Source organism: Sander lucioperca, chromosome 11 (genome assembly GCF_008315115.2).
Source record: "Sander lucioperca isolate FBNREF2018 chromosome 11, SLUC_FBN_1.2, whole genome shotgun sequence".
Lineage (NCBI taxonomy): Eukaryota > Metazoa > Chordata > Actinopteri > Perciformes > Percidae > Sander > Sander lucioperca.
Genome location: NC_050183.1, coordinates 39,464,510 through 39,479,509, shown reverse-complemented (window position 1 = coordinate 39,479,509; position 15,000 = coordinate 39,464,510). Strand labels below are relative to the sequence as shown.

Below are 15,000 nucleotides of genomic sequence, written 5' to 3'. Positions count from 1 at the left end.
CAATGTTTTAGCTATTAAAATTCTTTTGATAACTTTTGTCAGGAGGGTCCTCCGAGTCTATATGCCAGTTTTCGTGCCGATCGGACTCATGTCCCAGGAGTAGTTAGACAGAGTAGGTTTCCCATATATCAATATTTTGCTGATTAATTAAAAAAAATTAAAACAGCGCCATCTAATGGCCGATTGACGCCAAGTTTGGCACAGATGCTAAACCGGCCATGATGAACAATCTTGTGAAGTTTCAGGGCAATCGGAATAATTGTTGCCAAGATAACGCAACTTTCTGTTTAGACAGGAAGTTGCTGTAACTTGCGCATTTTTTCAACTATCAAAATTCTCTGGATAACCTTTCGTCATGATGGTCAACAGATACTACCTGCAAAGATTCAAGAAGATTGAAATCACTGCCTAGGACGAGTTCGAAAGAATGTAAAACACATGAAAAATGCATAATTAAAAATGGCCGCCTTCCGGTTGGGCGGAGCTAATGAAGGTAAATAGGAAATATGTCCGCAATGATTAGATTAATATGGGTATTAAATCTGGTGAAGATCGGAGCAACTATGTCCAAGTTAAGGCCTTCCAGGCATTAGGGGGCGCTATGGAGCCCACTTACAGGTTTGGGCCAAATCATTGTACAGTCTCGCAAAGCTCCCAGGTGTTTATGTGGGCACCAATTTTTGTGAGTTTTCGTATATATTGAGGCCGTCAAAAATGTGCCCAAGGGCTAAAACATATTAGGGTCCCATAAGCCACGCCCACTTTGACCAATCAGTACCTTACTGTAGGGGTGGGTCCTAGATGGTACCCATCAAATTTTGTAAAAATCGGATGAGCCGTTCATGAGCTATAAACTTGATGTACTTGTAGTGCCCCCTAGTGGCCAATTTTCGTAAAATGTGTGGGGCATCTCCAGAGGGTCATGACAAACAAGAATCTTAAGTTTTGCGTTGATAGCTATTGTTTTGGTCGAGATATTGCATTGTTTGCATACTTAGCTACACAAATTTGTTTGTGCGTAATATGTGCAATTTTTATCCTTTAAAGATTATTTGGATAACTTTTTGTCAGGTCCATCTGGAGATGCTACCTGCCAAGTTTCGTGCAGATCGGTCGCACGGTCTAGGAGGAGTTCAGCAAAGTAGGTTTTCGATAAATCGCGATTTTTCACAATAAAAGTCTAGGCGGAAATGGGCGTGGCCTAGCTCAGGAGAGTCAGCTGGATCCAGGGAACGCGAAAATATATAGTTTTTGAATGTGATTTGTACGGTTTGGGAGTTATAGGGCCGACCGCTTTTTTTCTGCAATAGCGCCACCTAGTGGTGGATATGTGTATTTTTTTTAATCTTTGCAATTTTCACCAGTTGTGACGTGTGCAAATTTTTGTGAGTTTTTGTGCATTCTAACCCCCTCAAAAATGCAACGAAGAATTGGTAAAAATAATCTGATGAAAAACAGTAGGTTCCTGCGCACTTTCGTGCCCTAATAAAAATGGTTGCTGTAGTAACCAGAGACAGGAGACAAAGAGACTTGAGTTGTGTTACAGTGACCATGTGGCAGCTGAGCTGAGAGAGTGTGTGTGTGTGTGTCTGTGTGTGTGTGTGTCTGTGTGTATGTATGTGTGTGTCTGTGTGTGTGTGTGTGTGTGTGTGTGTGTGTGTGTGTGTGTGTGTGTGTGTGTGTGTGTGTGTGTGTGTGTGTGTGTCTATGCATGCGTACGTGTGTGTCTTTCTGTGTGTTTGTGTCTGTCTTTCTGTGTGACTGCGTGTGTGTGTGTGTGTGTGTGTGTGTGTGTGTCTGCGTGTGTGTGTGTCTATGCATGCGTGTGTCTGTCTTTCTGTGTGTGTGACTGCGTGTGTGTGTGTGTCTGCGTGTGTGTGTGTCTATGCATGCGTGTGTCTGTCTTTCTGTGTGTGTGTGTGTGTGTGTGTGTGTGTTTGTGTGTGTGTCTTTCTGTGTGTGTGTGTGTGTGTGTGTGTGTGTGTGTGTGTGTGTGTGGGATCAGGTTTTGGGACATCACATCAGATAGTTTTGTCTCCCTTCGTGTAGCTTCTTGTCTGAACCTGAAGGAAACACTGCGGCTATTGTCTCTGAGCCTGTCAGGCCAGACTCAGGTTACATTAACACAGGAACACCATGTTGTTGCTGAGCCTGTCAGCCCAGACTCAGGTTACATTAACACAGGAACACAAAGAGGTTTTGGAGGGACAGAAATAATGAAGCTGCTGTGGGAACTCAGATCAGCTGATTAGAGGGCGTTACGTAACTGCTAAATGAAGGTTAACCATGCATACGTAATGTTGTGAAGACAGGAAAACATATTAACGTTAAAGATGAATTCAGGGACTTCTGACCACCAGGGGGCAACGAGTGATGATTCCTACAACAACCTACGTGGAATACTGGTCTGGTCCTGTATTTAGCCCTGGTCTGGTCCTGTATTTAGCCATGGTCTGTTCCTGTATTTAGCCCTGGTCTGGTCCTGTATTTAGCCCTGGTCTGGTCCTGTATTTAGCCCTGGTCTGGTCCTGTATTAAGCTCTGGTCTGGTCCTGTATTTAGCCCTGGTCTGGTCCTGTATTTAGCCCTGGTCTGTTCCTGTATTTAGCCCTGGTCTGGTCCTGTAATTAGCCCTGGTCTGGTCCTGTATTAAGCTCTGGTCTGGTCCTGTATTTAGCCCTGGTCTGTTCCTGTATTTAGCCCTGGTCTGGTCCTGTATTTAGCCCTGGCCTGGTCCTGTATTTAGCCCTGGTCTGGTCCTGTATTTAGCCCTGGTCTGGTCCTGTATTTAGCCCTGGTCTGGTCCTGTATTTAGCCCTGGTCTGGTCCTGTAATTAGCCCTGGTCTGGTCCTGTAATTAGCCCTGGTCTGGTCCTGTAATTAGCCCTGGCCTGGTCCTGTATTTAGCCCTGATCTGGTCCTGTAATTAGCCCTGGTCTGGTCCTGTATTTAGGGAGGGAGGGAGGAAGGATCCCTACAGAGATAGACCTTTTAGTTAAACATGAAACAGCCCCGATATCACCATCACCAAACCCACCAGACTCCATGTAAATAATCAGGACTTTTAGCGTGTATAAAGCCAGCATATTTCCACCAGACTCCATGTAAATAATCAGGACTTTTAGCGTGTATAGAGCCAGCATATTTCCACCAGACTCCATGTAAATAAACAGGACTTTTAGCGTGTATAGAGCCAGTATATTTCCACATGTAAATGAGTGAATTAAGGTTTTATTTCAACGAAACCAGAGTGGTGATTGTTGGAACAGTGGAAAGATGAACCAAGACGGCTTTTGATTGTTTAACTTAGTTTCTGTCCACTTTGAATGAAGTGTGTTTTACCATGCTAAAAGTACTGATTATTTACATGGAGTCTGGTGGGTTTAGCGAACGCAATTTCACGGATGTTTTTCTGTTTAAAAAAAGGATCTTACTCTTTAACTAAAAGGTCTATCTCTGTAGGGATCCATCCCATAATGTTGTCAGACACTTAGAATAATAATCTGAGTCTGTCAGCAGCAACAAGAGAACTTTTAGTGGACACTAAACCAGAGTTTTTAACCTTTAAGTAAAGTACAAGTACGCCAAACTTCCACATAAACAAAGCGGACTGATGAACTCTTGATGAAGATGGAGCCGCTGCCCCTCGGCCTTCTGGGACGGACACATGGTCCATTAGAGGGATGATGTGCGAGCCGGGTGGGGGGTGCAAGGGGTCGGCGTTAGCGTCACCCAATCCTTCCAGCTAACTCAGTTAGCGTGCACTTTGCTAATGGCGTTAGCGGAGACGAAGAGGGCGCGGCGGAGGAGAAACGCTGATCGACCTCCATCACGCTGCGTTCAGGCCACGCGGGAATAATCAGCGCTGTGATTCAGCAGCTGGGAGCAACACAGCGAAGGAAACTTAAAGTGTTTTAAATCATTAAGATAACTCGATTATATGGAGCTCCATTTGGGACGAAAATAACTGCCTTTGTTCTTGGGACGGGACGCTTTCAGGACGCTCCGCTGGACAGGACTGGCTGGTTTGAGATCACTTCACTGGTTTAATACCAACTTACCGTTAAACAAAGGGAGTCAGAGATAGTGATTACGGACGTTTCCCCGAGATTCTCTCAGACAGGAATCCACGTTAAAAATGTCCACGTTTGTGTTGTTACGTTTCAATTTTTGTTATTAAAGGTTTAGAAACTAACTACGCAATGGAGGCAGAAACTGCTGTGGTCGCGCTGTGTGTCTGTGTGTGTGTGTGTGTCTGTGTGCTTCTGTGTGTGTGTGTGTGTGTGTGTCTGTGTCTGTGTGTGTGTGTGTGTGTGTGTGTGTGTCCCATAGACCCCCCCGAGGCATCAATTAATCAAAGCTAACTGTTTATTGGAGCGTCGTGGTGTTTACAGAACAGAGATGTGACTCACTTCCTGTTTCAGACCTTTGTTTACATTTGTAAACAAAGGTCTGAAATGGATTTGAGGTGTTCAGATTATGTAACACTAGACATATATATATATATATATGTATATATATATATATACTCCAACTAACCCAACAAGACATTTACATACAAACGGTGTAGTTTCCTTACAGAGAAATAAATATTTTATGAATACTGAAGGGACTTATGGAGCAACACTTTGTTCTGTGAGGTAATCACTACAGGCAGACACACACACACACACACACACACACACACACACACACACACACACACACACACACACACACAGACACACACAGACACACACACAGACACACACACACACACACACACACACACACACAGACACACACACAGACACACACACAGACACACACACACACACACACACACAGACACACACACACACACACACACACACACACAGACACACAGATCAATGGTTTCCATGTGTTGTAGTTAGATGGAGGCTCTTGCTTTTTGTGTTTCTGACCGTTGAACATTAACAAATTACTTTATTCTTATTCTTTTGTCCAGCTTTGGTCGAGTATTTAGCCCTGGTCTTGTATTTAGCCCTGGTCTGGTCTTGTATTTAGCCCTGGTGTGGTCCTGTATTTAGCCCTGGTCTGGCCCAGTATTTATCCCTGGTCTGGTCCTGTATTTAGCCCTGGTTTGGTCCAGTATTTAGCCCTGGTCTGGTCCTGTATTTAGCCCTGGTTTGGTCCAGTATTTAGCCCTGGTCTGGTCCTGTATTTAGCCCTGGTTTGGTCCAGTATTTAGCCCTGGTCTGGTCCTGAATTTAGCTCTGGTCTGGACCTGTATTTAGCCTTGGTCTGGCCCAGTATTTAGCCCTGGGCTGGCCCAGTATTTAGCCCTGGTTGGTCCAGTATTTAGCCCTGGTTGGCCCTGATTGGTGTTTGGTGTCCCTCAGGTTCTCCAGTGGCGAGTACACAGTGGAGGTGGCCATCAACGACTACCTGGACATCTACTGCCCGTACTACGAGGGGGCGGGGCCAGCAGAGCGGCAGGGGGCGGGGCCAGCGGAGCGGCTAGAGAACTACATCCTGTACATGGTGAACTACGACGGCTACACCAGCTGTGACCACCGGCGCACCGGATTCAAACGCTGGGAGTGCAACCGGCCGCAGAGCGCCAACGGGCCACTCAAGTTCTCTGAGAAGTTCCAGCTGTTCACACCCTTCAGCCTGGGCTTCGAGTTCAGGCCGGGACACGAGTACTACTACATCTGTGAGTACTACACACTGGGTACTATACACTGGGTACTATACACTGGGTACTATACACTGGGTACTACACACTGGGTACTACACACTGGGTACTACACACTGAGTTCTACTACATCTATGTTGTTGTTTTGACGCTTTTTGTATGTTTTCAATGACATTTTTTTTATTGTGTGTGTGCATGCATGTGTGTGTTTCTGTCTGTGTGTGTGTGTGTGTGTGTGTGTGTGTGTGTGTGTGTGTGAGTGTGTGTTTCTGTCTAGACATAATTTGTCGTCAAACCTGGAAAAAATTTCCTAAATTGTGGCTCATTTGGAGCGAAAGAGCTTCCAGCAGAGAAACAGGCAGCTTGTTTGAAATGACATTAATGACTGTGTGTGTGTGTGTGTGTGTGTGTATGTGTGTGTGTGTGTGTGTGTGTGTGTGTGTGTGTGTGTGTGTGTGTGTGTGTGTGTGTGTGTGTGTGTGTGTATGTGTGTGTGTGTGTGTGCGTGTATGTGTGTGTGTGTGTGTGTGTGTGTGTGTGTGTGTGTGTATGTGTGTGTGTGTGTATGTGTGTGTGTGTGTGTGTGTGTGTGTGTGTGTGTGTGTGTCAGCAGAGAAAAGAAATAATTTCAAACAGACTTGTGACCACAGATTCTCTCCGTGCTCCCAGCCTGTTCTCATCAACAGTTCGTACATATCTCTCTGAGAAGTTACTGCCTCCTTTTAGTAGTTTTTGGGCAGTCTTTCGAATTATACCGTGAGCTTGGGGGGGTTCAGCTCTTTCTATTTTTATAGATGACGTCACTACGCAGTCATTTGCATAAAGCTCAGTGGTTGTGTCAGCAAGGTAGATAGAAAGAAATATAAATATTTAGCCAAATAATCTTGTAGCTCACGTTATGGCTCCGTAGCAGACGTTTTTATAAAAATAGGCTAACGATTGGGTCATAACCACGAGACTTACTGTCTCATAGTAGAGGAATTACCGTATAGTACAGGAGAAGCTCTCAGGCAGTTTGGACTTCCATTAGCTGTTTAAGTTTAATTACTAATGTTAACTATCATTTTAGTGATCAATAATTAGCCTGTGTCTATGTTATCTCCTTACATATACCTACGCTCTCCGTCTCTGCTAGATTGGGAATGATTGAGATTTCTCTTGGCACAGCTACCAGAAGACTTCCAACTTTCAGACAGGTTGCTCACGTCACATCTACGTCTTCAAGCTCAGTTGGAGGCTGCTCAGTAACGCTCAGCCATCACCGGGAAAGAGACTTCACTGGTCTCCGTCCAGAGACACGGGACCTGCTGGTCCACTCTTATATACTGTCTATGCTTCTACCTCAGTGCTGCTGCACATGAGGAGAGAGCAGAGAGGGGGAGGAGCTGCTCCTCAGTCTCAGAACAGAAGAGAGAGGGGACCACAGGAGAGAAATACCTCGCGTGCTCGCCAGACAATACTGGCGTCTTTTCTACAGAAACTGCATTGTCCTTCTACATCCTTCTACATCCTGCAGTGTCCCGCTACGCCATGAACTACTCAGTCCTTCCAGAAAAGTTTTTTTGTGATTGTTTTGGGCAAAAATCCTTGATTATGCGGCACGTTTTCTTAAAAAATGTGATGGAATATGCGGGATATTTATGCAATTTTATGCGATGAAATTGTGGGAACTTGCAAAAACGGCGGTTCCATCATGGCTTCATCGCGGGGTTTGCAGCTTTTTGATGATGTTCACGTCACGTAATTACGTCACTTCATAACGTTTCCATGGCAACAGGGGGAAATGTCTGCTCTTGTGTGACGTAAACGCAACATTTTTCAACTTTCTGCTAAGATATATGGGACTTCTTTGCAACAAAAATGCAGGGATTATGAAATCATGCAAGCCCCGCATAATTCACAGAAATCGGCAATTTATGTGGCGAAAGTGCGGCGTATTTGAAAAAATGTCGCCCCCGAAATAAATATGCAGACTTTGGCTGATTATGCATTGAATTATGATATCACATAATCACGTTTTTCTGGAGGGACTGGCTACTATTTCTAGTCATAGTGCCATTATATTTATTGTGACTATTATTGTTCATCACACCGCCGACCGGCACCATCAGACTCCGCCCACCAAGAGTCTGGGTCTGACCCATCAGACTCCGCCCACCAAGAGTCTGGGTCTGACCCGTCAGACTCCGCCCACCAAGAGTCTGGGTCTGACCCGTCAGACTCCGCCCACCAAGAGTCTGGGTCTGACCCTGGTTTCTTCCTGAGAGGAGATTTTCCTCGCCACTGTCGCACTGAATGCTTGCTCTTGGGGGAATTGCTGGAATTGTTGGGTCTTTGTAACTTAGAGTAAATAGAGTGTGGTCTAGACCCACCCTATCTGTAAAGTGTCCTGAGATAACTCTTGTTATGATTTGATACTATAAATAAAATTGAATTGAATTGAAAGCGGCCAGATTTGTCGCTAGTCGCTTTTGTGAAAAGAAGTCGCTAAGCGGGTCTGAAAAGTCACTAAATCTAGCGACAAAGTCGCTAAGTTGGCAACACTGATAGCAAAGAACACAGTCTGAACTGAAGGTACCAGAGAAATGGTACAGCCCAATGGGGGGGGGGCGGGGGGGGGGGGGGAGGGTGAGACAATCATATTTCATTAGATTACTTCCTGAATTGTTGGTATGTGATAGTAATACTGCATTTAAATACATACAATTTTGGATAGGCTAACATTATATTTTATTACATTTTTTTCAGTACCCCCCAAACTCTTATTTTCATCCCTTTTGGGAGGGTCCAAGTCTCATCTAGGGGGGTTGGATCTAGAGCTGTAATCGGGCCATAAAAGTACGGCCCGAAAAGGCCCGAGCCCGACCAGTACATTTTGATTGACAGCTTTTTAAAAAGCCCGAACCCGTTTACAGCCCGACTGAACAAAAGGCCGTCTATCAGCCGTGGTTAGTGTCGGAGAATAGCGCCGACACGCGCTTCACGCCGCGAGCGGGCACACGCACGCCACTCGAGAGAAAGAAAAAAGAGACTGCGCCGCACGCACACAGCTCCTTTGTCTTTCAAAAAAAATTAGTCATTTATACATTTTTTAACATCATTTATATATGACTAACGGAGGCTAGACGCCACTTGGAAGTTGGAACAAAGAAATGAATTACAGAGGCTCCAGCCTCCGTTTCACCTCCTCAGCATCCACCTACACGCTAATCGAAAAGCATCACCTGACCGCTCATTTACCGCGCAACCTGAAGCGCAAGCTTCCCGTGTAAAATAATAGAAATTAAGACCGAACCCGACCGAACCCGTCGGGTCCCGTCGGGTTCGGGCAAAGATCTTCAGCTCTAGTTGGATCCCCCCAATACCCCCCGTAAGTCGAACACTGGTTTTAGGTGACTTATTTTAAGCCAAACACTGATGTTACACTAACTTTTGAACGCAGTACAGCTTTTTCTGCAACGATGTGAATACTGTGTCTCTGTTGTCTCTGCAGCGTCTCCACATCCCAACCTGGCGGGGAAACCCTGTCTGAAGCTCAAAATCTACGTCAAACCAACCAGTGAGTCTCTTCTTCTGTTCTTCCTCTTATTTAAAAGAAATTACATTTATAGGTAGTGGTGCACGATATATCGGCCACAGATATAATATCGGCCGATATGGTCATTTTTTTAACACATCGGTGTCGGTTCGATGTCAAATTATATATAATTTTATAAATATTAATTTTTTCTTCTGAAAATCTGATGACAGTCATATTTTGCACACAGGTAAAGGTGCCCAATATTATTGTACTTTCTCATGACCGTAAAACAAACTGTTTATCAAACAACTACCGATTATTGTCACGGTGGATTAAAGTGTGGATTCTTTTCTGGATGTCAGGAAATTGCGAAACAATAGTTGGAGATTAATCGATGATTCTTTGCAGCTTCAGACTTAATTTAAGTTTTAAGTAAGTGTGTAAGGAGGCAAGGAAAGAAGAAAGGAAGTATGTAGGAAAGGGAAGAAAGGAGGCAAGGATGGAACGAAGGGGGAAGGAAGAATAAATAAGGAAGGATGGAAAAGGGAAGGGAAAGAAGATGTAAGAAAGCAAGTATGTAGGGAAGGAAGGAGGTTTGAAAGGAAGGATTCAGTTTCCTGTCACAGAGGAGTCTCTCTCATTTGAGAGTACTTCCTGTGTCCAATGGTTAGTATCTCTCTCATTTGAGAGTACTTCCTGTGTCTGATGGTTTGTCTCTCTCTCAGTTGAAAGTACTTCCTGTGTCCGACGTTAGTATCACTCTCATTTGAGAGTACTTCCTGTGTCCAATGGTTAGTATCGCTCTCATTTGAGAGTACTTCCTGTGTCTGACGGTTAGTCTCTCTCTCAGTTGAGAGTACTTCCTGTGTCCGATGGTTAGTATCTCTCTCATTTGAGAGTACTTCCTGTGTCCGATGGTTAGTATCTCTCTCATTTGAGAGTACTTCCTGTGTCTGACAGTTTGTCTCTCTCTCAGTTGAGAGTACTTCCTGTGTCCGATGGTTAGTATCTCTCTCATTTGAGAGTACTTCCTGTGTCTGACGGTTTGTCTCTCTCTCAGTTGAGAGTACTTCCTGTGTCTGATTGTTAGTATCTCTCTCACTTGAGAGTACTTCCTGTGTCTGAAGGTTTGTCTCTCTCTCTCTTTCTCAGATGACTCGGTGTACGAGTCTCCAGAGCCTTTCCTGACGGACGACACCACCGGCGGCTGCAGCCTCGCTGGGCCCTGCCCCCCACTGCTGGCCGCCATGTTGCTCGCCATCTTCCTCGCCTCCTCTTAGCCCCACCCCCCGCTGCTGGTAGCCATGTTGCTCTCCATCCTCCTCATCATCGCCTCCTCTTAGCCCCGCCTGCCACTTCCGGCCGCCATGTTGCTCGCCATCCTCCGAAAACCCTGAGACAGGAAACAAACCCAGCGCCCCACTGGTTGCTCAGCCAATCAGAGGAGGAACCTGGAGTCGCTGCTGAAAGATGTTTCTGTTCCAACGAAAATCCATCCTCCATTGAATCTATCGTTTCCAGAACCAATCAGAATCTGCAGATGTTTCTTTTGCTGTTTTTACAGTTTTCAGCGGTGAACCAGAATTAAAATCAGCAGAATTTAACGGACTGTTAAACTGCTCCGGGTGGAGATGTGATAACATTCGTAGTTTGTTTAAATTCTGCAGAAAATTCCTTAAAGTTCTGCGCCTCCCCGCTGCCGGCCGCCATCCTCCCCGCCTCCTCACAGCACCGCCTCTTTCCTCTTCCTTCGATTGGACGGATCTCCGTCTTCCCGTCACTCTGCCGAGAAAACCTGAGATAGGAAACAACCCAGTGCCCCGCAGAACGCTCAGCCAATCAGAGGAGGAGCCTGGAGTCCAGCCTCCGTTGAATCTATCGTTTCCAGACCCAATCAGAATCTGCGGATGTTTCTTTGTTTGTTTTTTTTACAGTTTTCAGTGGTGAACCAGAATGAAAATCAGCAGAATTTAGCGGACTGTTTTTCTGCTCCGGATGGAAATGATTTCTTTTAAAATCAGCGGAAAACTTCACTGGAAAATTCTGCAAAGTTCTGCAGACCCCCCCCCCCTCTGATACACACATCTTTGTTGGGATATAATGCAGTTTTTACATCCAAATTCTGCCTCTTTAGTTCCAGATATTGTTAGATTATTTTTTATTTAGCTGCCAAATTGAAAAACCAGCATTTAGGTTCAGATGCCAAAACTTTACTTTTGTCCTGTTCACATAATTTATCAGCTAAAACTTGCAAAACATGTCTGACTAAATATGTACAAAAACCAAGATTTAAATCAGGAAATACCTGATGAATAAGACTCATCGATCAGGGAGATGATCAGGTAAAAACATCAGTGATTGTAACATTTCGGCTGACAGATTTAAAACATATTTTCAGGTACTGAGTGAAGTGAAAGGACGGATGTTAGAAACTCAGATTTGTAGCTGAAACATGGAGCAGCTTCAGTCCGTTTCTCTGTGGAGAAACTGTCAGTTTGAACCCACAAACTTTCCGCTGACAATTACAGTCACAGAAACGCAGCCGGGACAAAGATAACGTGTAAACTTCAAGCCTTCAGAAATAATGAACGCACATCTGGGCTGATGTGTAGCTTTGCAAACAAAGGGGACGACCTAACATAGCTTCACAGACTTACTCTACAAGCTAACGTAGCTTCACAAACTTACTGTACGAGCTAACGTAGCTTTACAGACTTACTCTACAAGCTAACGTAGCTTCACAGACTTACTCTACAAGCTAACGTAGCTTCACAGACTTACTGTATGAGCTAACGTAGCTTCACAGACTTACTCTACAAGCTAACGTAGCTTCACAGACTTACTCTACAAGCTAACGTAGCTTCACAGACTTACTGTATGAGCTAACGTAGCTTCACAGACTTACTCTACAAGCTAACGTAGCTTCACAAACTTACTGTACGAGCTAACGTAGCTTTACAGACTTACTCTACAAGCTAACGTAGCTTCACAGACTTACTGTATGAGCTAACGTAGCTTCACAGACTTACTGTACAAACTAACCTTCACAGACTTACTTTAAAAGCTAACGCAGATTCACAGACTTACTGTACGAGCTAACGCCGCTTCACAGACTTACTCTACGAGCTAATGTAGCCTCACAGACTTACTCTACGAGCTAATGTAGCTTCACAGACTTAATGTACAAGCTAACGCAGCTTCACAGACTTATTGTACGAGCTAATGTAGCTTCACAGACTTAATGTACAAGCTAACGCAGCTTCACAGACTTATTGTACGAGCTAACGCAGCTTCACAGACTTACTGTACGAGCTAATGTGTAGCTTTACAAACAAAGGGAACAAGCTAACGTAGCTTCACAGACTTAATGTAAGAGCTAACGCAGCTTCACAGACAATCGGTACAAACTTATGTAGCTTCACAGACAAAGGTGACGAGCTAACTTAGAACTGTAAGATACATTTTCTAATAGTTTTGGATGTTGTGGCACATTTCTGCGACTGTAATCATCTTCAGTGTTGAATATAAAACTAATAATCAGATGAGACTTCAGCCTTCAGCAGCAGAAGGCCTTTTGATTTCTGTAAATCTGCCAAAGACTATCGCTAAACTTTTCTATTAGCAGAGAAAGTCATCCAGCGGCTAACAGGGGTCATCGTGGCCCCGCCCACTGCTGCCATAAAGGAGGCGAGGCTGCGTCCCAGGGGGAGGAGTCAAGTTGTTTTGGGATTTTTTGTAAACCGTGTAATTTTGTCATAAAAGTAAAAAACGAATGTTAAGCGCAAAACAAGAATGAACCAATCAAAAATGGCCTTTTTCCCACTGGTGCTGAATCTTTTGTGACTGAATGAGTGAAACAGCGACACCGTGTGGTCGAGAAGACTTTTCTTTTCTCTTCATCTCTTCATACCATCCCTCCATCTCTGCTGATGGAGGACGAGTGTGTCCCTGTGTGCGTGGATGTGCAGGGGCATGCTGGGAAATGCAGTACATATATATATGTGTATATACATATATATTTATACCTCCAGGAAAGCTTTATGGAAAACATCGGAGATGTGCAGAACGTCACTGCCATCCTCCAACAACCCTGAAACACACACACACAGACACACACACACACACACACACACACACACACACACACACACACACACACACACAGACACACACACACACACTCTCACACAGACACACACACACACACACACACACACACATACACACACACACACTCTCTCTCACACACACACACACACACTCACACACACACAGACACACACTCACACACACACTCACACACAGACACACACACACAGACACACACTCACACACAGACACACACACACACACACACACCACACACACACACACACAGACACACACACACACTCACACACAGACACACAGACACACACACACACACACACACACACACACACACAGACACACAGACACACACACACACACACACACACACACACACACACATACACACACACACACACACTCTCTCTCACACACACACACTCACACACACAGACACACACTCACACACACACACACAGACACACACACACACACACACACACACACACACACAGACACACAGACACACAGACACACACACACACACACACACACACACACAGACACACACACACACACACACACACACACACATACACACACACACACACACTCTCTCTCACACACACACACTCACACACACAGACACACACACACACAGACACACAGACACACACACACACACACACACACACACACACAGACACACACACCACACACACACACACACTCACACACACACACACACAGACACACACACACACAGACACACACACACACACACACAGACACAGACACACACACAGACACACAAAGCCAGACACACACACACACACACCCTCTGACTATATATATAACCCTAACCCACTGTGATGGAGGACAGATGATGGCGTTGTAGCAGTTGGACTCCGGTGGAGAAACTAACTTTGGCTTTAGTTTGGTACAAAGAGAGCAGAAAGTAAAGTCATGTTGTTGTTGTTTTACGTTTGTGCCATTTTCTGTTTAAAAAACAAGAAGAAACGTAAGATAAAAATTCATATGAGATATGAAAATCATGAAGACTCAGTCGGATGTTTGGTGCAGTTGTTGTTGTTGTTGTTGATGTTTTTCTCCTTCCTGTTCCTGCTTGCATCACAATGCATTCTGGTCCTTGTAGTCCTGTGCTTTCTGTTTCCGTGGATGAATAAAGGTTCGTGGGTTTCTTCCCAGAGGTGGGCGACTCGACTGAGGCTGAACACGAATATTCAACTATTCAGATATTCCTTCTTTGGGTTGGTATTACATTCTCAGTTAGGGTATATTTTGGTATTTGTTATAATAATATAATAATATAATATCAGAATCCTCAAACAATCAAATAAAATGAACACAGGAAAATGTGCATGCAGGTGTGTGTGTGTGTGTGTGTGTGTGTGTGTGTGTGTGTGTGTGTGTGTGTGTGTGTGTGTGTGTGTGTGTGTGTGCATATGCGTGTTTCTGTGTGTGTGTGTGTGTGTGTGTGTGTGTGCATGCGTGTTTCTGTGTGTGTGTGTGTGTGTGTGTGTGTGTGTGTGTGTGTGTGTGTGTGTGTGTGTGTGTGTGTGTGTGTGTGTGTGTCTCTGTGTGTGTGTTTCTATGTCTGTGTGTCTATGTCTGTCTGTCTGTCTGTGTGTGTGTGTGTGTGTGTGTGTGTGTGTGTGTCTCTGCTTATATGAACGCAGCCTAAAACTTGAGACTCCCACCTCTGGTTT

General features: G+C 44.7%; 2 protein-coding genes across 2 annotated transcripts in view; both read left to right on the top strand.

Annotated features, from left to right (window-relative positions):
- The window catches only part of LOC116059163 (ephrin-A2), an 18,417-nt gene extending 6,207 nt beyond the window's left edge, over positions 1 to 12,210 (top strand). Inside the window, exons 3-6 of the mRNA XM_036007357.1 lie at positions 5,326 to 5,679; positions 9,155 to 9,220; positions 10,334 to 10,438; positions 10,496 to 12,210. Coding sequence (XP_035863250.1) covers positions 5,326 to 5,679; positions 9,155 to 9,220; positions 10,334 to 10,438; positions 10,496 to 10,524 — 554 coding nt within the window. The 3' untranslated portion in view covers positions 10,525 to 12,210. The remainder of the gene's footprint in view (positions 1 to 5,325; positions 5,680 to 9,154; positions 9,221 to 10,333; positions 10,439 to 10,495) is intronic.
- Positions 1 to 15,000, top strand: part of LOC116034448 (nuclear factor 1 A-type-like) — a 380,609-nt gene that overhangs the window by 141,068 nt on the left and 224,541 nt on the right. The gene's annotated exons all lie outside the window — the stretch shown is intronic.